General features: G+C 39.1%; 1 protein-coding gene across 2 annotated transcripts in view; it reads left to right on the top strand.

The window, feature by feature from the left end:
• WDR97 (WD repeat domain 97) overlaps positions 1 to 25,241 on the top strand; it is a 2,414,280-nt gene that overhangs the window by 712,471 nt on the left and 1,676,568 nt on the right. For both annotated transcript variants that reach the window (XM_044067752.1, XM_044067751.1), the window contains exon 6: positions 8,320 to 8,986. In XM_044067752.1, coding sequence (XP_043923687.1) covers positions 8,320 to 8,986 — 667 coding nt within the window. The remainder of the gene's footprint in view (positions 1 to 8,319; positions 8,987 to 25,241) is intronic.

Raw genomic sequence — 25,241 nt, 5'->3', positions numbered from 1 at the left:
ACTGTTTTGTATGTGAAACCACATTGATTGAAGTATTGTTCAGAGAAGTAATAGCAAAGTTAGACATATCTGGAGAAAATGTTTTGGTAAAAATAGTAAAAGTGTAACTTCTGGGGGTTAAGAAGTAAATGGTTGTTGGTGAGCCAAGACTCAATGGAATTGAATGCTTCTTGCATTAAGTTCTGTAGATGAGTGAGAGTCTTGGCAGAGCAGATTAATGTAGAGTGATCAGCATATTGAAGTAGTTTGGCTTGTTAGGTGGCAGTATTAAGATAGTTAATAAAAATGTTGAAGAGAAGTGGTCCTAGTATTGAGCCTTGGGGTACCCTAGTGCTAACAGGTAATTAAGGAGAGAAGTTAGAGTTCCATTTGACATATTGATATCTATTAGAAAGATAGATAGTGAACCACTGTAAGAATGTTTTGTTTAAGCCCAGAAGAGATAGTTGGGATAACATTTGGGGGTGGGAAACAGTATCAAAGGCTTTGGATAGATCTAAGAACAGAGACAAGACAATGTTTCCTGAGTCACGAGCTTTGTTGCCAGTGTCAGTAAGGATATTAGAGCAGTCATAGTGCTGTGTGCTGGTCTGAATCCATGTTGGGAGGGAGACAGAAGATTTTTGTCAAGTAGTTATTGAGAAAGTTGTTTAGAGATACATTTTTCTAGAATTGTTGATAGTGGTGAAAGAATAGCAATTGGCTATAGTTAGAGATTTCTGTGGAGGTGCCACCTTTGTGGAGAGGAAGGATGAAGAATTTTTTCCACAGGAATGGGACATAAGACTCCTTGATGGGTTTATTAATGATTATTAAGACTAGGTAGGGAATTGAGTCAGCAGACATTTTAGAAATTTGTTAGGAAGATTGTCTGCAGAGGGGGAACATGGCTTGAGCTTGCACAGGAGGGATTTGATGAAGGAAGTAGGAACTGGTTGAAGGGAAAATGTTGAGTGGCAGGTAATAGGAGGTTGAGAGAGGGTAGAGGGAAATGGAGGGAATTTGTTAGTGATGGAAGCTGTGCTATCAATGAAGTAAGGGTTAAATTGAGTTGCTATGTCAGGGGAAGTACTATCACAGGAGGGTTGGGGGGAGGACTGACTTCCTAGGTTTAGGATTTTTTGATAGTATTCCAGATGGTGTTTGGACTGGATTTGTGCTGATCTTTTGGTTTTGCATAGAATTGTTTTTTGTCTAAATTGACCTGTTTCTTTACAATGATATGCAGTGCTTTGAAATGCTATAAATTATTGGGAGTCTTATGTTTTAGGTATGTTGTCCAAGCTTGTCTCTTTTTATGCAAGAGTGATCTGGTATAGACTGAAAGCCAAGGAGTATAGCTGGTTTTGACTCTTTACCTTCTGGTGGGAGCTAAACTGTCTAAAGTGTTTAGGAATGTAGAATTAAATTGTTCAACTGAATCATCTAGTGGTAAGCATTTAAGGAAGGACCAATTGATGGATTTTAGTAAATTTGTAAAAGCCTGTTTGTCAAAGTTGGATAGATTTCATACTATCTTGTAGGTGTGTTGTCTACATGAATGTGAAATAAGTCTAAATGTACAGTGGAGTGGTGATCGCTAATAGAGGCTGGAACTGTTTTGGATTGAGAGAAATTGTTAGGATGGGAGACCAAAATCCAATCAATTATTGAGCCATTTTGGTTTGCAGAACTGGTAAAGGTTGAGTGAGTAATTAGTTGAGAAAATCCAAATAGGTTTATACTATCTATGGGAAATTGCAAGTTAAGTTTCTGCCAGTCAGTGCTGACATCACCCAATATTACTGTTTCCAGAGAGATATTTTTTAATACCCAAGATAGGATACTTTCCAGAGTTGATAAGTTATTGACAGGGGATATGTATAAAGCTATAATGCAGAGACTTTTATTATTGTTTAATTTAAGGTAGGTGATCAGTAGTTCTGCTTTGTCAAAGGAGGGTACGGATTGGCTGTGAGGGGTTAAGGAAACAGAAGCAGGATATATTACTGCAACACTGCCTCCTTTTCCTTTAAGTTGGTCAGCTCTGAACATATTAAAACCTGGAGGAAGTACTTTGGTATCCTTTATGTGTGGTTTAAGCCAGCCTTCGGTGATTACTAGTATGCAAGGAGATTGTGCAGTCATCCAAGCATGCAACTCAGAAATTTTGTTGCACGTGCTGTGTATTTACTGAGATAAATTTAAGGAAATTTTGTGTACCTGGAATATGGTTTGAAGATGTGGATTGTGAGATGTTGGGATCAGAGTTAGGGTGGATGTCACCAGAGAGCAGGAGGAATTTCAATATTGTGTAGTAAAGACAGGATTTAATTTTGGTTAAATTGTCTGTAAGTGAAATGTTAAACAGATATAGCTGTGTCTGAAACAGTTTGGATTTAAAGAACAGTATATAGTATATTCTCTGTTTGAAAAAGATGAGTGATGATGGGTAGGGCGTAGTGATCTGTGTTACTGGTGCAAGAGGTAGTGTCTGTAGGAGATCTTAGAATAGGTTGGCTAGGGACCAGATATGATGATAGTGAAGAGCATTAGTGATGAGAGTACGGAGAATCATTTTAGATTAGGGATTCTTAGAGAGTTAATCAAACTACTTAAGTGGATGATTTGAGAAGAGTAATAAAGTTTGTAGAAATGAAGGAAGGGGAGTAGTATGTAGACAGGGTGCTAGTGTGAAATTAATAGGAATATGTTGAAAGATGGAGTGTATAGATGAGAAGGGTGGAGCTAACAAAGCAAAGGGATGATAGGGTGGAGCTGGCAGAGGAAGGGGTGTGGTGTGGATAGGTTTAAATGTAGAGGTAGTGGGGGTGGGAGGAATTAGGGGGCAGGGTAGGGGAGAGCTCAGAGAAGTGAGCCCGGAGGATGAACAAAGCAGAATGATACCCCAGAGAACAACAGCCTTACAGCCTTAATCCTCTGCACTAACTGTAGACGCTATAAACAAGAACTAGCAGGTAGTTATTCAGAAAAACACCATCAGTGAGGCTGCAGTAAATTTATTTAAGATGCTGGTTATAGGGTCAGTTAAGTATTGGGTGAAAAGTAATAAGGTATATAAGGGTACATTTACACCTTATAAAGAAAATCACCTTAAGAGCTTTTGGTACTCCTCCTTAACTAAGCACAGTGGAAGATGGGAGGGGGGTGAGGGAGTGCACACTACACAGATTGCAAGTGTAACAGACACATTATATTAAACACAACTATTCAAACCAAATAACATTGCATAATGAAAAATTGATTAAAAGGGAAAAACATTCATCCACACTTTCTTATTTATAAAGCATTTTGGTGGGTTTGCAGACAGCTTGCAGGTGAATTCTGTTGAGTCCCAAGTGTTTAAAATCATCCAGGGGGATGCCTTGTAGTTTAGAGGTGGGGGGGGGGGTAGCAGAACTAAGACAGAAAAAGAAACATGAAGAAGCAGGTTAGAAGGAGAGGGTTAGATAACTATCATACTGAGTTACATTAAGCGCAAATGTTTCTTTTAGTAGGCCTAAAGTAGAGTTTGAGAGACAAAGTAGATACAGGGAGAAGGAACAACAGTCAACAGATTATGTGTTACAGCTACAACATTGCACATATTATAGTATTCCTGCAGTAAAAGCCTTGATTTTAAATACTTGGGACTCAACAGAATTCACCTGCAAGCTGTCTGCAAACCCACCAAAATGCTTTATAAATAAGAAAGTGTGGATGAATGTTTTTTCCCTTTTAATCAATTTTTCATTATGCAATGTTATTTGGTTTTAATAGTTGTGTTTAATATAATGTGTCTGTTACACTTGCAATCTGTGTAGTGTGCACTCCCTCATCCCCCTCCCAGTCAACAGATTATGTGTTACAGCTACAACATTGCACATATTATAGTATTCCTGCAGTAAAAGCCTTGAATTGACATCCTGTAACATTAAATACTTTCAAATATCTAACACATAGTTCATATTAGAGCTAAAACAGTTTACAGTCAAAATACATTGTATTCACATCCTGAAATATAAAATGTCTTCTCAGAACTATTGCATACCTCAGGTAGAAACTTGAACTAAAATACAAAGTGCAACAGTGTACTGAATCCAAGCTACTGCTGCAGTACTATGTACAATATACTGTGCATACAGTTAACAACAAAGATTTAATATTTTGTTAAATAAGAAGCTTACACAGAGCCATCACATAGTACAATTATAAAAAAAAAACATAAAAAAACTTGCTTATTTGGTGTACACACTCCCAGGAAAAGACTAATAGGGGAGACCAGAGTTTACAGAGACCAACGTGAAAGTGAAAATAGAACAAAAAAATGGTGCCAGCTAGGATAGTATTGAATGGACCAAAGCATCATGGGAGAAGGCATCAGAACAGAGTTAAGGGTGACAGGGAAGAAGAAGAATAAAAACTAAGAGTAAAACAGGGATAAATGACATCCCATGGAGCAAAAATCAGCAGATACGTATTCAGAAAAAAACTATCAGTGAGGCTGCAGCAAATAAGTATTAAGTGAATAGTAGTAAGGTACAGGGTACATTTATAGTTTATAAAGAAGCTCATCTTAAGGGTGTTTGGTACTCCTCCTTAACTAAGCACAGTGGAATCAGAAACTGCTGCAAGTAGAAACTGCAGCAAGTACAATTCCTAATTAAAATAAGAAGGAGGGGGTGGTGAGTGCACACTACACAGATTGCAAGTGTAACAAACACATTTTATTAAACATAACTATTCAAATAACATTGTATATTGAAAAGCCAATTAAAAGGGGAAAACCATTTATACACACTTTATTTATAAAGTGTTTTGGCAGGTTTGCAGAGAGCTTGCATGTGAATTCTGTTGTTTGAGTCCTGAGTGTTTAAAATCATCCAGGGAGACACCTTGTAGTTTAGAGATGGGGGGGTAGCAGAATTATTTAGCGTACATACTTCCAAGAAAAGAGTAATGGGGATACCAGAGTTTACAGAAACCATAGTGAAAGTGAAAATCCTTTGTCATTTTTGTTAAACTAACAGGTGGACTGTAAAGCATATACCCCACTGTATGTCATTAATGCTTAGAAGGGCACTAAACGATAAAAAAGTAACTAAGTAAAACAACTTTTGTTGTTGTTAGTATTTTTATAAAACATTTCAAGATATAAACTGCATGATATGTATATAGTAAAGCAGTTTTGTGTAGTCAGGGGTATTTTAAATGTGGGGGATCTTTTCAGTGACTGTTGTATGTGTTAAAGATATTAAAGTAAACAAGTACTTTTTACTTGTAAGAAATTTAGGCTTTACATTATGATGAGAGAAGAAAGGCTGGACAAAAGCAAGTTTAATATTAATATGCTGTGATCTTGGGCTGCAAGGGTGGTGGTGAGGTGTAAAAGTGCACTGATTATACTTATATGTAGAATTAAGATATTTTTACTTATTTTTACAAGGGTGAATGTCTAGATTAATGGCATTAGCATAAGCTATTAACAAGTGTTTTTATAAGTAAGTTGACTTAAAAAGTAAGGCAAAATGATGAAAGCCATGAAAAAGTTTCTTGCATATACAAAGATGTTGGCTTATTTTGTACATTAAAAATGTTAAATGGGAGTCAAGAAGTCTGCATATGAAGGCAGTTCTACATTTTGCTCTGAGAGCAATTTACAAAGATGCATTGCTAACTACTGTTACATTGAAGAGAGCTGTCTGCAGGTGCAAGCAATTAATATTGAGAGTTATGAGCATTCCTTCCTGAGGGGAATGTAAACAGTGGCAAGAAGTACAGTGAAAAAATAAAGACTGAAATTATGGGAAGTGAATAAACAAGAGATAGCACTCTGCCCAGCAGCCATTATACTTTAATGCATTTAATAGATCAAAGTGCAGTTTATTTGTATTTACACATTTAGATCTACCACCAGCTCTTCCATTAATCTGCAAAAAAAAAAAAAAAAAAAAAGATGCATGACATGCCCTTCTTCCCAGTCCCAGCCATTCAGTTCCCATTTCTGTGCCCTGCCCCAACCTTCCTTCAACTTATTTTATTAAAAATAATAATATCTTCTTTTAAACTTCAGCATACTGTTTACTACAACACGTTATATCCTGCCTGCCAAGTACTACAGCAGTACTTGTTTTAGTTTTTAAAAAAAATCTTTTTAAACACTACCAAACTGGTTGCTACAAATATAATAAACAGTTGCTACAGTTTATACCCTGCCTGCACAGAGTGCTACAGCACTCATGTTTTAGATTAAAACAAATATTTTCAAACTGTAGCAAACTGCTTGCTACATTGTAGCAAGTAGTTACTGCAGTGTAGACCACACACAGAGTGCACAATTGATCTCCAAGATGCCTACTATCACATAATCAAGGAGATTTCTCCATTTCTAGCTGGGAGCCAATCACTTCCAATTCAGAACAATGCCTTTTGGTCTTTCCATAGCCCTACCTGGTTGTTCACCAAGGTAATGGCAGCAGTAACAGCCTTTCTCAGGCTTCAAGGGATCCAGTTATTCTCATATCTAGACAACTGGCTTTTAACTGCTACCCCTAGGGATCTACTTTGTAACACTCCAGTCATTCCTTCTAAAACTATTGTCTGCCCTGGGTATTTCCATCAACATAAAGAACAGCAAATTACATCCTACTCAATTCATAGAATTCATAGGCTGCCAGATAGACACTGTTCTTCAAATAGCAAAGCTTCCCTCATAGCGAATCAAATCAGTCAAATCTCTTGGACTGCAGGTAATAAATCATCCACACCCCCAGGCTTGATTGATATTAAGACTTACAGGATAAATTACTTCTTCCATAGTGATGGTCCCATAGCCATTTACTACATGATAGTTTTACAGTGGACATTAGCGGTACAGTGGTTCCAGAGTGTTCATTCCTCCACCACAAAATCCATCTTGCGCAGATCTGCAAGGACCATATCCAATGGTGGATAACATCTAATTCAGTCACTCTGGGCAGACATTTCTCTCCTCCAATAGCCAAAGTCACAATGACCACAAATGCCTCCCTTCCTGGATGGGTGAGGGATTTTGAAGGGAGAATGGTCCATGCAATGTGGTCTCCATTAGAGGCCAAATTTTACATCAATGTCATGGACTTAAGGGCAGTCATTCTTACGTTTCAGGCTCTCAGAGCCACTTACCCAAATATGTGATTGCCATACACACAGACAACATGTTAGCAGTTTTGTACATCAACAAACAAACTGGATCCTGTTTGCCAAGAAGCCATAAGAGTCTGACAATGGGCAACATCTTCCACCCAGTTTCTAATAACAACACTTATACCAGGGGCTTCTAGCATCCTAGCAGCCAAGTTGAGCAGAACGAAGTTACCGCTGAAAACAGGTCAATATTAGAACACTTGACATTTTAAGTGTTCTAATATAGACCCTATATATATATATATATATATATATATATATATATATATATATATATATATATATGTATATGTATATATATATACACACACACACACACACACATATATATATATATATATATATATATATATATATATATATAATTTCATATTTTCATATACTGACTCTTGATGATCAGTCAGCAAACTCATTCTTAAGTAAAAGCTCAGTTTTGGACAGATGCAACTACCCATGTGTTGAACCAGATGAAAAAGAAAAGAGAACACAGATTTATCATTATGGTGAGTACATAACTTTCATTCCATCTCAGTGAAATAGTCTTCTTTTTGCATAATCACAAATCCACCCCCTTTATCAGCTTTCATATAGATAAAATTATCAACAATCAGTTTCTTTTGAACAAGATTTCCTGCTATAAACATTGTATAAATTTATAACATAATTTTCCCATACTTCATAAAAGGGTTGCAATGTAGAGCACAGTGAGGTATCCTTCCCCCTTTTTGATCTTTTGACATGACTTTACTTAGAGATTTAGGCTTCAGCCTCCCCGTTTTGGGCAAGACATCTCTGTATTTTGGCACATCCATAAGTGGATGATATACTACCATGTGCATGTGCTGCCATGCCAAGAGTGGACATACAGCTTGTGAGAGAGGCGCTTGAAGCTTTGAAGACTGACCAGACGTATGGTATCCTTGACATTTCATATTGTAATTACTACTGTAGTTGTGACCTATTTTGTATTGTTAAGGTGAGTAAACTGCACACCTATACTTTTCTGTCACCTCATTTCCATATCACATTTCTAGTGATGAAAGATGCTTTCTTTTGAAATTTTTGGAATGTTGGTACTTTGTAAACTGGTAAAAATGCTTTACGAAACTAAATTGTTATTATACTAATAATTAACATACAGTGTTTCTTCCACAGCCACTGTTACAGCTTTGGCACTCTATCCTTATGGTCCTCTCCTGCTTTCTGCATCTGAAGATGAAACAATCCGCACATGGAATCTTGAGACAGCTGACGAAGTGGATATAGTGAGAACTGGTGAACCTGTAGTGGAACTATACACAGAGAGAGAAGAGGAACAATTCTTCTCTTTCTCCACATATGGTATTGATCTATGGAGAGTAAATTATCTATACAGTCTTTATACCAAGACAGACTCTTGTGTGATTAGTATAAAGACGGTAAACCTATCATGGAAGGGCAACTTCCCAATAAGGTCAGTATGTATGTGCCAGGAAGGGAGCATACTCTTAGTGGCCCCAGAGACAGGTGTTGTACTCACCACCTTATTGCTGGAGAAAGGAAAGCAAATAATGGATTCTGATTACTGCCTCCCTACAGAAACACTCTTTGTATTGACTCAGGATGGAGATATTCTAAAAGCAAATGCCTTGACCAATCCAATGACTGTTTTGAAGGAGCTGAAAGCTAAGAGCAATTCATCACAGCCTTCCTGTTTGCTAGTATACAACTATATTGTGAATAAAGAAAAAGCTTATAGTGAATGGAGGGAAGCTGTAAACAAAGGATCTGTATCTGGTCGACTGAGACGTGTTCCATTTTCCTTGCAGGAAGACAAGAATAGGTGAGATGGTTTTCATTTCAAAGGGATAATAAGAATATGAATATATATGTGTGTAGATGTGTTGGTAAGTATAAATATATATATATATATATATATATATATATATATATATATATATATATATATATATATATATATTGCAGTACTTTTTTTTCTTCCTGTGTCTGCCAACCACTTGAAATACCACTTTGGGTATACTGTGGCATGACTATCATTTGTGTATTCATACAGGGCTTTTTCCTCATTTGCCACCCTAAAGTTCCACAAACATTGTTAGAAATCACTTGAAATCTTATCTCTCAACTGTCCAGATTTTCATAGAATGTCCAGATTTTTGTCTCTTATTTTTGATCTGTTCTTCATAAAATTTGTGATTTTTCTGGCAAATCATTGAGGATTAAAGTCACTAAATAATGCTAAATAATGACAGACATTGAGTTTTAGACTTTATATCCTTCAGAAAATAAATAATGTAAAATCTGTCACTCTAGCAACTTTCTAAAGTTTATAGGAGCAGTATTTAAAATCTGTCCCTAATTTTTGGGCCTTTGTCCCCCCATTTTTTTCTGGCTTTGTCCAGATTTCTTGCACTGAAAGGTTGAGAGGTATGCAAGGAATGGGTGTGTGCAGCAAGAGATACATTAACAGAACACGATCGGTTCATATCCCGCTGAGAATTGTAGCTAGCTTACATTTTAACATCTAGGTATTTGTCAGAAAATTCTGAAAACAACAGAAACATGAAGGTAAGTGTCTCGTCTCTATGAGGCAGGAGTTTGTGAATTTCAGGAAAGAATGTGCATCAGATGATATTATCAGTAGCTACATATTAACATGTAAAACTATATAGTCCATAAATTGCATGACTCTGAGTACATGTACACACACACACACGCACGCACACACACACACACACACACACACATATATATATATATATATATAATATATATATATATATATATATATATATATATATATATATATACATACATAAACATACACATATACACTGTATATGTGTGTGTATATATATATATATATATGTTCACCTGAATGTAATTCTTTGCAGTGCAAGCAGCTTTATATGCCCCATGTACTCCCAGCTACAGAAAAAGTATAGAACATGGAGTGTTTTACCAGCTTTCATAGCCTTTGAAAGACAGTAAAGTAGTTAATTTTGGCAAAGTAACAACATGCAGAAATTAGGTGTCCTTCTGTAAAACTAATGGCTTTAAAAGCTGATAGTCACTATGTTCGGCCACATTTTTGTGGTACAATGATGTTCTAACACCTTTTAAAACCTAATTTGTTGTTGTCCTTTTCATTCTTCCTCACTGATGAGTTTGATATCTGACCTCAGATCCATTTCAGCCACATTTACAAGACTTTGATCCGAGTCTCGAGTTCCTCACTCTTCCCATAATGCACCATACTCATTTACCGCCATTGTGACCAGACACGGATTTCCTGGGTTTCCAATTTCCACTGAGATTTAAACTATGTAGAGCTAAGTTTCCTTGATATTGTAATCCTTTTCTGTCACATCCTGTCTCTGTTTGTGCAGTTTTATCACAAGAGTTTGGGACTGCTGCCTATCTGTTTGGCTTTCTCCTTGTAATGCTTGTTGTTGTTTAAAAAAAAAAAATTCTGCATAATATTAACTGGTATTTAAAAACCTTTTCTTGTGTGTGTGTGTGTGTGTGTGTGTGTGTGTGTGTGTGTGTGTGTGTGTGTGTGTGTGTGTGTGTATATATATATATATATATATATATGGGTCTACCTGACATGGTCGACAGTTCATTTGATCGACAAGCATTTTAGGTGGGGGGCTGTGCCCCCCACACCCCCCTAACTATATATATCAACTCCAGGGTCGCACAACATTGGGGAAGGGGGCAAATCTGCTTGTCGACCAAATGAACTGTCGACCAAATGAGTGTCGATCATATGAACTGTCGACCATGTCAGGTAGACCCATATATATATATATATATATATATATATATATATATGTGTGTGTGTGTGTGTGTATAGGGTCTATGTCAAATAAACGAATGCTGGAAATGTCGAACGATCGACATTTCAAGTGTTCGAAGGTTGACTTTAATGGCACCGTACGGTGCAGAATGGGAGAATTTCCCTTTTCTATACTGAAGTGCGGTCTTGGAGTTGGTATATTTAAGTGGGGGGGTGTATGGGGGCTTGCCCCCCCTGCTCGCACCATTAAGGTATGTTTTTCTTTTATTATATATTCAAACTTTCAAATGTCGACCATATGGTCTCGAACATATGGTATTCAACATTTTGAAAGTTTGAATATATAACATAAATCCTGTGTATATATGCATATATCAGCACTTGTTTAACTGTTTTTGCTTGTTTGTTACCAAAATGTCTGAGAAAAGTGGTCTTCAAAAGATGCACTTCTTGTGGGCATATGCCCACAAGAAGTGCATCTACTGTTTAGGACAAGGGCATCTGAATGTGGACTGTGATGTATGTGCCTCATTTAAACAGCTAGCATTGTCACATCAGTGCAACAGACTTATTTTGAAGGGACTGCTGCCAGCTTCATCACCTTCTTCTGGGGCTCAAACCCCCCTTCTAAGCCTTCCAGTTCCAAAAAGTCAAAATGTCGAGCCCTGTCAGCCTCCCTGTGGGCCTTGTTGGAGCCACCTAAAAAGAGACAAACTTTCACATCCAACTACTTGAGATCAGAGCAAAACTAGACCCCTGTTGGATCCACAGGCATCCTCTGCTCTGACAGGAACTACAGTCACAAGTACTACACCTTTGCCAGTACCCTATATGTTGGATCCTAAAGTATTGGACCCAATCACTAGGAGCCGTTCGCTGGATCCTAGAGTATCTGATCCAACCACTAGGAGATGTACTCTGGAACATACATTGAAACTAGTTTCCCTGGCTCCTCCTCCTAAGACCCTACAGACACCTTCTAAATCATCCAAACCAGCTTCCTCAGCTTCATCTAGCTCTTTTAGGAGCTTGACAGAGGCCGATATGGACAGGATGATTGTTCCTCAAGGCTCAGATCCAGATGGGGGTCTTGCCATCCCTTCTTGGATCAGTGAGTGTACCATCTCATTCCTTACAGATGCCTTCTCTGATCTAACCCATGGTTTTGGAACTGCAGGATCCTGGATACCCAAGAAAATCAGAGTCAGATCCGAGGAAATACCCTTCCTCGACATATCCCTGACCAGCCATGTTGGCTGTCTTCGGATCAGCGTGAGTCTCTGATCCGAAGGTTGCCATTGGGTCTGGGAGATGGTGTCAGCTCCAACTTTGTCAGATCTATCCCTTCCCCTTGGGGCCTTTTTTTAACAGCTTTGGTCTGATTCCCCCAACTGCTTCGGTTCCAGGGGGAGGGGGGAGTTTCTCTGGGTCTGTCAGCTTTCCAAGTTGCAGAAAGGGCCTTCTCTATGCTCAGAGAAATGTGCTGTTGCATCCCAAATCTTTCCTCCATCCTTCATTGGGTCCAAGAACTAAATCCATCTTTCCTGCCATAGGTCAACCTACCAAGAGGAGCTTCAACAAATTTTTCCCCAAGGAAATTTTTCCTTCTTCCAATACCTCCCCCAAACACCTCACTGAGGAGATCCCTTGGAAGAAGACATGCAAGAGGAGGCACATAGACTTTCCTATGGAGTCCCTCACTGAAGACACCAACTTTGATGAGGAAGAAGGATCCTCCTGATCACCACCTAATGACGTCTCCTTTGGAGATATCCTGGAACTCCTTAAGAAGAAAGGTGGCTGGTCTTCCCACCCTCATTCTTCTGAAGAGTCAGTGTTCTTGGTGGCTTTTGGGGTGGATCCGTTTACGTCTTGGGTGACCGCCCCTCCCCGGTTGATTAACTTATTGATTTAGTTTCCCACCAGGCTTGGAAGGAACCAGACACTGTTAAGCCTGTCTCCAAACACTTGGACAGATTCCTTAGCTCACCCACAGACAGACCTCACTGGAATAAGGATGTTCCAGTTTATGTCATTGTTGTGGCAGCAGTTACAAAGAAGGAGCTAGTTGGACAAAGCTTTACTGTCCGTCAACTGAACAGGGAGTCCAGAGCGATGGACAGATTTGGAAAACACATTTACACCTCAGCCACCATTCCACTAAAGTCATTAAATTATCTGGCACATTTCACCTGTTTACACAGAGATGTGATCAAAGAGCTGTCATGTTCTATTGCTGAGACCATGTCGGAGGAAGACCTCAAGAAGGTTTCCCCCCAGTTGGCTACTTTATCTCCCACTGGTAATACTTAATTGAGGCTGATCTCCCATACTATGGAAGGTACCCTCTCGAGCAGCTGGTCCTGGCTTAGCCATTAGGAGACATGCCGCGATGAGGCTTTGTGACTTTGAGGAACCCTTTAAGATGTCCTTTGTAAATGCTCCCTTCAATGGCAGTTCCTTGTTTGGGCCATCAGTGAACGTTATGCTAACCTGCAGCAAGCAGAAGGAAAGACCCTGTCTGCTGTGAGCATTAAGTTTTCCATCCCTTGGAGGACTTTGTCTAGCAACCAGTGAGGAGGGAAGAAAACTTGGTTCAGGAAGTCTCAGGCGCCTTTCCAAGACTCTGGTGGAGACGCTTCCTCCAGAGACAAAGGGAAAGGTTTCAAATGGTAGGTGTCACCCCAGAGGTGGGGGAGGGCCACAGAATCAGGGCTTCAGAGAACCTGTCCCCAACAGGCCCCATTAGCACTCTTAAAGCGCTGCCCAACTGTCCATCTCTGGAGGCAGTCAGGGGTCATCTATCCTTGCACCTAGATGCCGGCACAAATATTACAAACAATGTTTGGGTGCCAAGTATAATGGCCAGAGGTTATTACATTCCCTTTTCCCTTCTACATCCAGGTCACATGAGAAAACTCCCCAATGTGCCACCCAGTCAAAGGGAGTATGCAACACAAGAAGTTCTAAAACTACTACAAAAAAAGTCATCCAGAAGGTCCCGACTGGGCAAATAGGATTTGGAACTTACTCCCACTTCTTTTTGGTGCCAAAGAAAACAGAGGACCTAAGACCAATTTTTGATCTAAGCAATCTACATTAGTATGTCAAGAAGTCAAAGTTGTGGATGGTTATGTTTCAGTCCATTCTGCCACTTCTCCGCAAGGATGATTGGATGTACTCCATAGATGTCCAGAACACATACTGTCATATCAAAAAATAGACAGGCATTCCAGGAGGCATCTGTGCTTTAGGCTGGGAGCCAATCACGACCAGTTCAGAGAACTGCTATTTGGACTCACCATAGCCTCCCAGGTGTTTACCAAGTGGATGGCAGTCATAGCAGCTCATCTGAGGCTAATAGGATTCCAGGTGTTTCCCTATCTAGATGATTAACTCATTACTTCCCCAACAAGGCAAAACCTGCTACAAGTCACCGATTACTTGCTTCAGATCTCCAACTCTCTTGGCATTATAAATCTTACAAAATCAAACTTGTCTCCTGTACAAGATCAAGAATTCATAGGAATGCAACTGAACACTACAACCCAAGTAACTTCACTGCCTCTACATCGCATAATATCTCTCAGACATCAAGTACAGGACTTATGATATCAAGTCAAGTCAAGTAAACTTTATTATTATTCAGAAATCACACAAGTGCAAAAACTGAACGAAATTCCGTGTCTCTGGACTCGGTGTGCAGACAACATATAGACTATTTTCACAGATATTTTCACATATAACACCTAGCTATGACATCACGGACATACAGGTAGGCAGAGTAATATTGCACATAATTAGAAACACATTTTAACACTTTTCAAAGTGAACACTTACTTGCATGAGACTTTAGTATTGCACAGGTGCTTGGTTAAAACACTGCATTGATCCTTGCACAGAAGAGACATTTGAGTATTGCACTGTAGACCTTAGACTATTGCACTGTGGGCCTTAGAGTATTGCACGGTGGTTAATTTACAAATTTGCAACATGTATTGCACTGAAAGAAGAGATTTACTGCCTTGTTACTGCCCTAGATGGCCTGTAAGTTACAGTCGTGGTGGATATTGCAGTAACTCCTAACTCCTTCAAAACTGCTTTAAAAGCTACCTACCAGATGGAATGGCTATGCCTTTGCAATGACCCAGCATAATCATATATTCATATCTTCCAATCCTACCTTATATTTCTCTTCCTACCCACTATTATCTCTACCTGTCAGTCTTCCTCTCAACAGTCACTCACTTAATTCCTATCTACTATAATCTTTCATTTAAATTCTATCTACTATGAATGTATATACTCATCCTAACAGACTACTTCTCTGCTTATCCCCCACACTTCAGCCTTTTTCTTTAACTATCTTCATATCTCATACTGTTGACATTTCTGTCTCTTTTCTGACTCGTGTTCATTCATACCTTTCCTGTATAACAAATTTAACAAAAAAAATGATGTATAATATTGTACAGTTTTTAGATTTATGCTTGAGAATTTCTTCTTTGTGTACTTTGTTATTGTTATAATTTTGTTTTTACTGTATCCATTTCAAATTTTATGTAACTGTTTTATGGAGCTTTTGTCCTTGGGTCTCCTCTGAAAAGGGATCTCTACCCAGTCGGACTAACCCGGTTAATAAATGTCAATAAATAAATAAGTATTAGATGAGACTGGTAACCAGGTTAATGCACAACTTGAGACAAGCTTCTACAGATTCTACCGACCCAGATGGCCATCATAGAGTATAGTGGTTACTAGAGTTCAGAAGCCTGATGACATTAGGGAAGAAGCTATTCCTGAACCTCGTAGTTCTGCAACGTACGTTTTGGAATCATTTTCCATACAATAGATGCAGGAACAGTATGTAAGCAGGGTGAGTGCAGTCTTTAATTATTCCTCTGGCCCTGCTGAGACATCTGGATAAGTACAGGTCATGGATAGGTGGTAAGGTGGTCTTGATGATCCTCGTAACTGTCTTCACTGCTCTCTGGAGGGATTTGTGCTCAGAGGTAGAGCAGCTTCCATATCGTACTACGCGGTTGTTCATCAAGATGCTTTCTATAGTACCTCTGTGGAAGGTAGTAAGAAGAATCAGTGGGAGATTCACTCTCCTTAGCCTTCTTAAAGCAATCTGTGGTGCGCTTTCTTGACTATGGCATTTGTACTGGTGTTCCAAGACAAGTTCTCATCAATGTACACTCCGAGAAACTTCATGCTTCTCACTCTTTCCACTGTTTCCCCATTGACGGTGTGGGGAGAATGTTCCTTGCAAATTTTCCTGTAGTCCACAATTATCTTTTTTATCTTTTTCACATTTAGTGATAAGTTATTTCCACACCAGGTAATCAGTTGTTTCTCATCTCTATACTCTGTTTCATCATCGTTAGTGATGAGGCCGGCACCGTTGTGCATCAGCAAACTTGATGATGTGGTTTGTATTGTACCTGGCTGTACAATCATGTTAACAGTGTGAACAGCAAGGGCCTTAATACACATCCTTGTGGGACTTCAGTGTTAAGAGTGATGCTGTCTGAGGGTCTCTGTCTTCTCCAGCAAATGTAGTTTATTTATTTATTTGACATTTGTTTACCAGGAAAGTCCACTGGGCCTAAGAGAACCCATTTTCAGTGAAGGCCCGGGGAGAAAAGCTCCAACAAGTAAGAATTACAATAGCTGCAAAAGTTTATGTATTTATTATTTATTTATTTTATATATGATTACCGGTTTGGTCTTAAAAAAAAAAAAAATATATATATATATATATATATATATATATATATATATATATATATATACAGACTTACAAATCTGGTTTGCAGGGAAGATAAAAACATTCAACTTGTACAAAAGTGAATTGAATACTATGTTTGGAAGTGCAGGAAAGTTCCTTGTAAGAACACCCAAGAAGCATGGAATAGGTGGGTAAGTACATGAAGAGGTTTTATTTGAGAGAATTCTAAAGGTGAGTTAGGAATTAAAGAAGAAAGCGGAGATGGAACTGTAGAGTGAAGGTGGGAAAAGAGTCAACTCAAGTAGGAGAAGACTGTGTGTAAGATTGATAAGAGGTAGACAAGTTATTTTGTATATAGCTTGTCAAGCTGGGGTTGAGCAGAAGCAGGTCCAGAATTTAGAGAGGTGTTCCTTAAGTGAGCGTTTAAAGGCTGAAGGTACGTGGTTGGATCTGATAGTTAAGGGGAGATTGTTCCAGATTTTTGCTATGGACCAAGAGTATTGACTTTGTCTAGCAGATAACTTGGGATGGTGCTCAACTAAAAGTTGGTTGTTTTCTGACTTAAGAGATCTAGTGGGTGTGTAGGTATGGAAGATAATGTTGAGAATTGGGCAGGATGAGGGTTTATGAATGATCTTGTGAGCCATTTTAAGTTGTAGGAAGGTTAGATATTGTGGAAGTTTGAGCCAATTGAAAGAGCAAAGGGATATGCAGTGATGTGTGGAGTATTTTGCATTAGTGGCAAATTTTGCAACTTTATTGTTGCAAGGTTCAAGCTTAGTTTTGAGGTTAGTTTGTAAATTTGTAAGAACAAGAGCACCATATGAGAGTTGGGAGAAGGTAGGCGGTATCAAGAGTGAGTTTTGTGGGTCGGTCTAGGAAATGTTTGTGCCGATAGAGAATGCCTTAGTTTCTGGTGTGTTTTCTTAATACTATTTTGAATACGGTGGTTGAACTGGAGGTGTTCAATGATGACACCTAGAAGTTATGGGGAACAAGTCCTATTTTGATGTTGTTCTTTGAGATAATAGTAAATTGGCTTTTATTTAGGGAGAGAGTTTTGGGGGTGAAAAGTAGAAGTTTAGTTTTAGAGGGGTTGAGTAGCAATTGAGTGTTAGTAAGACAGCTTTTAATGAATGTGAAAGCAGCCTGAGTGATTTGTTAAAGATGAGAAATACAGTTGGAAGAGCAGATGACTGTTGAGTCATTGGCATGTTGTATGAGTATATCTGTAGCATGGAGATATGTAGGTCATTAATAAAGATGTTGAATAAGTGGGGGCCAAGTAGAGAGCCTTGGGATCTCCAGTTGAAGTATTCTGGAATGAGGAGATGGAGTCTAGCCATTTAACTGCCTTGCTGTCTATTGGATAGATAGCTAGTAAACCATCTGGTAGATGGAGGGGATAGTCCAAGGTCATTTACCTTTTGAATAAAAAGCTGATGTGGAACAGGGTTGAAAGCCTAGAAATATCGAGGAACAGAGAGGAGACAAGTTTGCCAGAGTCCCATGCTTTGTTAACAGTATCGCTGAAGGATATTAGAGCAGTGTTAGTGCTTTGATCAGGTCTGAAGCCATGCTGTGTATGTGTAATAAGTTGATTTTTTAGGAGGTAGTGAAGAAGTTGAGAGTGGATGCATTTTTCATGGAGTTTGGAAATGGGTGACAGCTAGGCAATGGGCTGGTAGTTGGATATTTGAATGGAGTTCCTGCTTTTGTGTAGAGGTATAATGAAAGATTTTTCCAGAGTGCTGGGATGTAAGATTCTAGGATGGATCTGTTAATGAGGATGAAAACAGGATATGATATGGATTCAGCTGAGATTTTGAGATATTCAACTGGAAGTTTTTCTGGAGAGTTAGAGCATGGTTTGAATTTGAGAAGGAGCCTTTTAGTAGTACCTGTGGAAACATGTTATAGTGAGAAAGATTGAGTAGTTGTGGGAGCAGTGGTGAGAGGGGAAGAGGGTGAATCAGGGGTGGAAGAGGAGGATATAGTGTTAGGGGAGGGGATATGAGAAAGGGAAGAGTTGTCTGGGGAAGTGGGGAGGGGATATGAGAAAGGGAAGAGTTGTCTGGGGAAGTGGGGATAAGTGAAGTGTTTGTAGTGATGTTTTCTGGGCATTCAGTGAAGTGTTTGTTGAAGAGGTTGGCTATTTGAGCAGGAGTTTTCTCAGGAAGAAGGGTAGGGTTTTTTTTTTTCCTGGGGTTGAGGAGTGAAGAGATGACAGACAAGAATTTTTGGGGATTTTGTTTAGTAGTAGATTGGAATGATAGTAGTCTTTTTTGTCTTTTCTATGGATTTATTTGTCTGGTTGGGAAGTTGTTTAAACTGTAATAGGTCAAAAAAGGATTTGGATGTACACCATTGTTTCCAAAGTATGTCTCTGATTCTCATCAGTTCTCTAAAAGCTTTGGATAGCCAAGGAGCGGAGATGCGTTTGATTCTTTTCCTACATATGGTTGCTAGTTGAAGTAGTTGACTGCATCATCTAGAGGGAGTGTTCTGAGGATGGCCCAGTTTATGTCTTTTAATTTGTTAATAAGTAATTGCGGGTCAAAGTTAGCTCTATTCTGTGTTGTTTTTGTATTGATGGTTTTTAAGGGGATGAGAAAGAGTTTTGAGAGCAAAGGCAGGGAGGTGATCACTGAGTATCAGGGAGGGTGACAGAATTGTTAAATTCTAAAAAAAAAAAAAAAAAGAAAAAAAAAAAAGAAAAACGAAAAATACTACCTATTTAGAATTCCCATTACACTTAAAAATAGCATGCAAAGAAAACCATGCACCACAAATACAGTGTTTTCTTTACTTACAGGTGGTGTTCTCCCCTCATTGCCCTTCCCAAAGCATTTTTCTGAATATTAATGACATGAAGTAGGGCATATACTTTAGATTCCCCCACACATCAAGTTTTGGAAAAAGTCCAATATTTTCAGATTTTCTTGTTCTGTCATATTTCACAAATATAATTACTGCACTGTAATCCCACATTAAGTTACTGATTTTATTAGTGTTCTTCTCCATCACCCAGATCCTGTCTCTGCTTCATTTCCAATGTACCTCGGTTCTTCTAGTCAACTCTCATGCTCCCTTCCTTCTCTCCAACATTTTTGTTGAAATACTGAAAAAGGTTTCAGAGGTGCAGTCTCTCTGTGGTCTTTATTACCAGAGGAACAAGAAGCAGAATCTCCTTCTGTTTCACAGCTCAGTTTTTGTTGGACAAACTTTTGTATTTCCTCCTTAGCATGCACTTCATCAAAAAATGATTTTATCCCTCCAGGGAAGCATACCCTGAGACAGCTAGATACACCAGTTTGAATCTCTCACCTGCATCCCGACATTCTCTGAATAGTGGAATGAATTTACTTCTCTTTTGCCTGGTGTATAATAAAAAATCATTATCCACACTCTGTTGTGTTCCACTTTTAGTATTTTGTCCTTCTTGCCACAGTTTTGTCAGAATCAACACCTGCTGGTAGGATTGCATCTTTACTGTTAAATGTCTAGGTTGCTTTCTTCTAGCTAGGTTTGGAGCATACACACGAGGTACCCTTTCAACTACCAGTTCCTGCTATGGAATACCAGTCCAATTGCTTATTTGTGCTTTCATAAAACTAATGCAGTCTGTTCTTTCCAGCTTCTCTGGTATAGCTGGAAATCTCAGGTTTTCCCTACATGCGGTGTCCTCTAATTCTATTACTTTTTGAAAGATCTCCTTCTGAGCAGTCTCATATTCAGCCAGCTTTTCTTTGTTTCAACCTCTGATTTTTGCAGCTTTATCATCTCATCTGAATATCTGTTTAATGCTTCTTCCAGCCTTTTGTTGTTTGTTGTTGATATACTCCATCAGTATTCTGTTTATTTTAACCAAGTCTGTATGCAGTTGTCTTATATCTTCCTGTAGGTTATTGGAAGCCATGTCTGAAGGTTGCATTACTTTTTGCTGAACAGCTGCAGAATTCTCCCCATTGTTTCTTCCTCACTTTTTGTAGCTGATTATTTTCCAGGTCTCCTCTTGTATTTCTTTATTCCTGGCATCCAGGCAGTGTACTTACTAACCGGTTACTGAAATTTACCCATAAACACAAGCCTACTGGCCTTCTCTGCTGAGTTTCCGTTTTCACACTGGGAGAGCTAGAAACAAGCTGTTACTCAGTGTGTAGCCATCTTGGAAGTCCTCTGCAGTAGTTTTGATGAAGGTGGCTGATATAAAATGCTTTTGCAAAGGGAAAGGCACAATTCGTTGTGACAAACAAGTCCACCACAGAGCAAGGACTATGAATACTAAAGCATTTGGAGAGCCTCCCCAGCCTGGTAGAGTAGCTGTTCATACCTGGGTATGGCTTAGATGGTGGAGCTGGACTAGTTCCAGCCACCTGTTTGTTAGTTGATGATGTACCATGTTAATAATGCCCATTAGAGTATGCACACTCCAGTGCATTTGAGTGGGAAAAAATTAATCAAGGCCCATTTGTAAATCAGCCTTTCCAGGCAACTGCAACAACCTGCATGACAAGATATGTCACCAAGTATGCTAGATCTATGTTTTAATATATAGTATTATTCATGCCAAATGAGTTGTAGAGACATATGTGTTGAGAGACAGTATTGCCATGTGTGTTTCTGTCATAAATTCCACTAGTGGAGGGGTCCAGCACAACAGAATAAGATTAGGCTAATGGTAGCAGGGCACCTATGGCAGACAGTGATTGCAGCATTCATGCAGCATGATCCGGTGGCACAGTGTACAACACCAGAACAGAGGCCCATGTAGAGATATTGGCTGAACACATAGCCTTACCAGGGCATGATGGACAGCTTCTATGTAATAGTCTTTCACAAGCACCCCCTTTGTCCCCAGTGTGCACAACATCTGAAATGTGTATTGCCTGTGAGGTGCACATACCTGGCACAGTGGATAGATATGGGGGGGGGGGGGTTGTTGCTATTATAACCCCAGGACCAACACTAATATGGCTGTGACACTCAATGTTGACCAGCAGATCCATATGTTAGTAATTCAGCCAGAACTGGATGCTGCCCACAACATTGCAGACATAGTATGTGTGCTTTGTGTACTACAAGGACTGGTAGTGGGCAGTATTGCTGAGGTCAGTGTTGGTAAATTCATCCACTGATGCCTCCTTGAGATACTTTGCAACAGCCCCTCATATCCTTCCAGAGACCATGCCTTCCATTCCCATGTGAGGGTCAAGACATGAGGAGAGTAAGACATAGTCTCTCCTGTCAATAAAAAGTTGATGCAGTGATAAACAAGAACCTAGGAAGATCCAAAACCATAAAGAAACCAACTCCAAGTCTGCTCAACACATACAAAAGCATTTGGGTATCACCCTTCCTCAGTGCTATTCCAATGTAAAACAATCAACACCATATAAAAAGTTTTAAAAAAGTCACAAGGTCACAATCAGCTTATAAAAAACATCAAACCATTAAACAATTATGACATTTACTTAAAGCATTTGTCAACTGCAGTGGTGGTGCTACGGTAGCCTTGTCGCCTCACCGTAAGATGTTGTCCTGTTCGATTCTCAGCTAAAGCGTCTTCTGTGCGGAGACATGCGTGAATGGGCGTACCTTTGTTGAAGGTTGTGCATCAAGGCTGGCAACTCAGCACGTAAATATCTACTGCCAATCATTAGCGGACCGGAGTTCTGCTGTGGCGACCCCTAACCGGGAAAAGCCGAAAGACACAACAAAAACTTAAAGCATTTGTCAGTGCTTCTCTCCATAAGTCAGACATACAGAGAGCAGTACTGACAAATACTTTAAATAAACATATTGTAGATAGGGGTTCTGAGCATTATTTTAAGTTTAGGGTAGTAGAACATATTTTTAGACATATTAGTGGTGGTGATATAAATAATACTTTAGAAAACAAAGAATATGGATGGATTGTATTGCTGTTTATTTATTTGATGGGTTATTATATAGCATAGTGGGGGTTGAGGAGTGTGGGTCTGTTGACAGCTTTAGTATAGAGCTGGCAAAGAACTCATTGAATTGGGTGGCTGTATTTATAGAGGTGGTGTCTATGTATGGATGAGGAGTTGGTGATTGACCTGGTTGGAGAACACTGTTTATAGTGGCCCAGAACTTTTGTGAGTTGGTATTATGCTTAGTTTGAATCATACCTCTCAACCTGGAAACATCAAAAATCTGGACAAGGCCTATGAAAAATAGGTACAAATCTGTATGCTGATTAACATAAAATTTGCATACATAATTATGTAACCCCACCCATTCCAATGGCATTGTGGGATACCAACTTTCAAATGCAAACTGAAAAACAAACAACCAAAATATGCCACCACAGAGTCCCCCTGCAGCCATTCCAATGTCCCATTACCTGGCTTAGGCTATTTTGCCCCATTGGCTATGTCGCCCCATTTACCATAAACACTAATGTGCATACTGCTTTACTTCTACAATTATTTCGATTTTATTTTTACATTTTATAGCACACTGCACAAACACTGAGACATCTGTTAAACAAAGCAATACTGTCTCACAATGAAAACAGACTTGGCTGCATTAAAATGTTTCTGCCCTTGAAACCCACATTCATTGAATGAAACAAAATGCATAAGCAATGTCGACAACTGCCCAATTCATAACATTTCCATCATATGTCTACTTCCACACACACAAACTATATATATATATATATATATATATATATATATATATATATATATATATATATATACATATATATATATATATATATATATATATATCAAATAAATGGTATCACAAAAACTTTTATTCTAGCAATTTTCTAAGATTATAAGCTCAGTATTTGAAGTCTGCAATTCAAATGCCTGTCATTATTCAGTGAATTCAATCCTTCAGTGATTTACCACAAAAATACAAAAAAAAACACAACACAAATATGAGGCATGGACACTGCTTGCATAAATATACCTTCACACACTGACTGCTTGCATAAGTATACCTTCACAGTCTGCAACGTCATCCTAGTCACACCAAAATGGTGACTGTTAATAAGTATGATAGCAAGACCAGAGGAGAAAATTCTGGAGGTTGGCGGGGGGGGGGGGGGTTGATGGAGCAAGTGAACAGACAGGAGAAATAGATACAGGAAGCCTCTGAATTAAAGCAATTAGAGATATAGGTGGCCTAAGGAGAAATAGATACAGGAAGCCTGTGAATTAAAGCAATTAGAGATATAGGTGGCCTAAGGTTGGAGTGGAATATCAAAGAGAACTTGGAAGTGGGGGAGAAGGATAGAGTATGGAGGATGGAGCAAAGAGTAGAGGGAAAGTAGTGCAGTTGGCAGAGGTCCGTGATGATCAGGACACTTGCTTAGTTGTTAATAATTGGTACAGAGTAACTTAGGGTGAACATACAGGTTGGAGAGGTTAACTGTTGCTGGGAAGGCTGTTTTGGCCAGGTGAAATCAGATGTTAAGGTGCTTGAATAGTTAGTTTTGCCAGGTTTTGAACCTAAAAGAAAAAAAAAATGTGGAAAGGAAAAAGACAGAGTATGCAGGAGGAGCAGGTTATAGTTGCTGAAGAAAGGCAGAAAGGGATGAGTGGAGAAAAGGAGGTTGGAAACAACAGGTATGTGGAGATTAGGTAGTGCTATGGGTTATAAAGGCTACAGCAAAGGCAGGTAGTGAAGCAAGTGGAGATAAGGAAGGAGAGTTGCAGATTTAGAGGAGGAAGGCCCTGGATGACTGTTAGTAAGATGAGAGGAAGGTATAAGGGCTAAAGAGCAGAAAATCCAGCTAGACCGAAGATGGGCACACAGTATTTAAAACAATGCAAACAAGTACAAAAAAAAATCAAACACTGATACCATTAAAAACACTGTTAAAACAACTTGTATATATTAGGAATTGTACAGGCAGTGCTAGTGAGACAATGCAGTCCTAGAGAGCAGAAAACTAATCAAACACCAACAAGTTATCTCAACACGGCGGTTTCATAAGGTATAGTGGCAGAATGCTACAAGGTTACTAACCCCTCGGATGTTTTACAAGAAGTTTTGATGAAACTGTAAACTGGGGACAAAGCAGTTGGGAGAGAGCTAGGTGTAACCGCTGACTACCGGGGACGGTAACAATAAGCGTATGTTAGTAAATACAAGCTATAGACCTACACACACACACACACACACACACACACACACACACACACACACACACACTTGAAGTCTATCCTCAAATCCCTCAGCTATTTTGCTTCTCACCACCTCCTCTGAAGTGTAGACTGCTCTTCAGAGAAGTGCTTGTTCACCGCTTTTTAAAATACGTCCCCTTTACCATATTAGGGTACCTTATCAGCCGCGTTCATTATTTTGACTTTGATTCCAGTACCTTACCTGCAAAAGCATTAAATCCATCATGGCTTACAAGGCAGTCGAGTCGTTATCCCAGTACAGAAATCATGCTGGCTTACAAGGCACACACACACACACACACACACACACACACACACACACACACACACACACACACACACACACCCTGTTCCTTACCTGCCTGAATCCAAG

Source organism: Protopterus annectens, chromosome 3.part1 (genome assembly GCF_019279795.1).
Source record: "Protopterus annectens isolate FY-2018-M chromosome 3.part1, PAN1.0, whole genome shotgun sequence".
NCBI classification, from domain to species: domain Eukaryota; kingdom Metazoa; phylum Chordata; order Ceratodontiformes; family Protopteridae; genus Protopterus; species Protopterus annectens.
The sequence above is the reverse complement of the archived record's forward strand: the minus strand, read 5'-3'. Positions and strand labels throughout refer to the sequence as shown.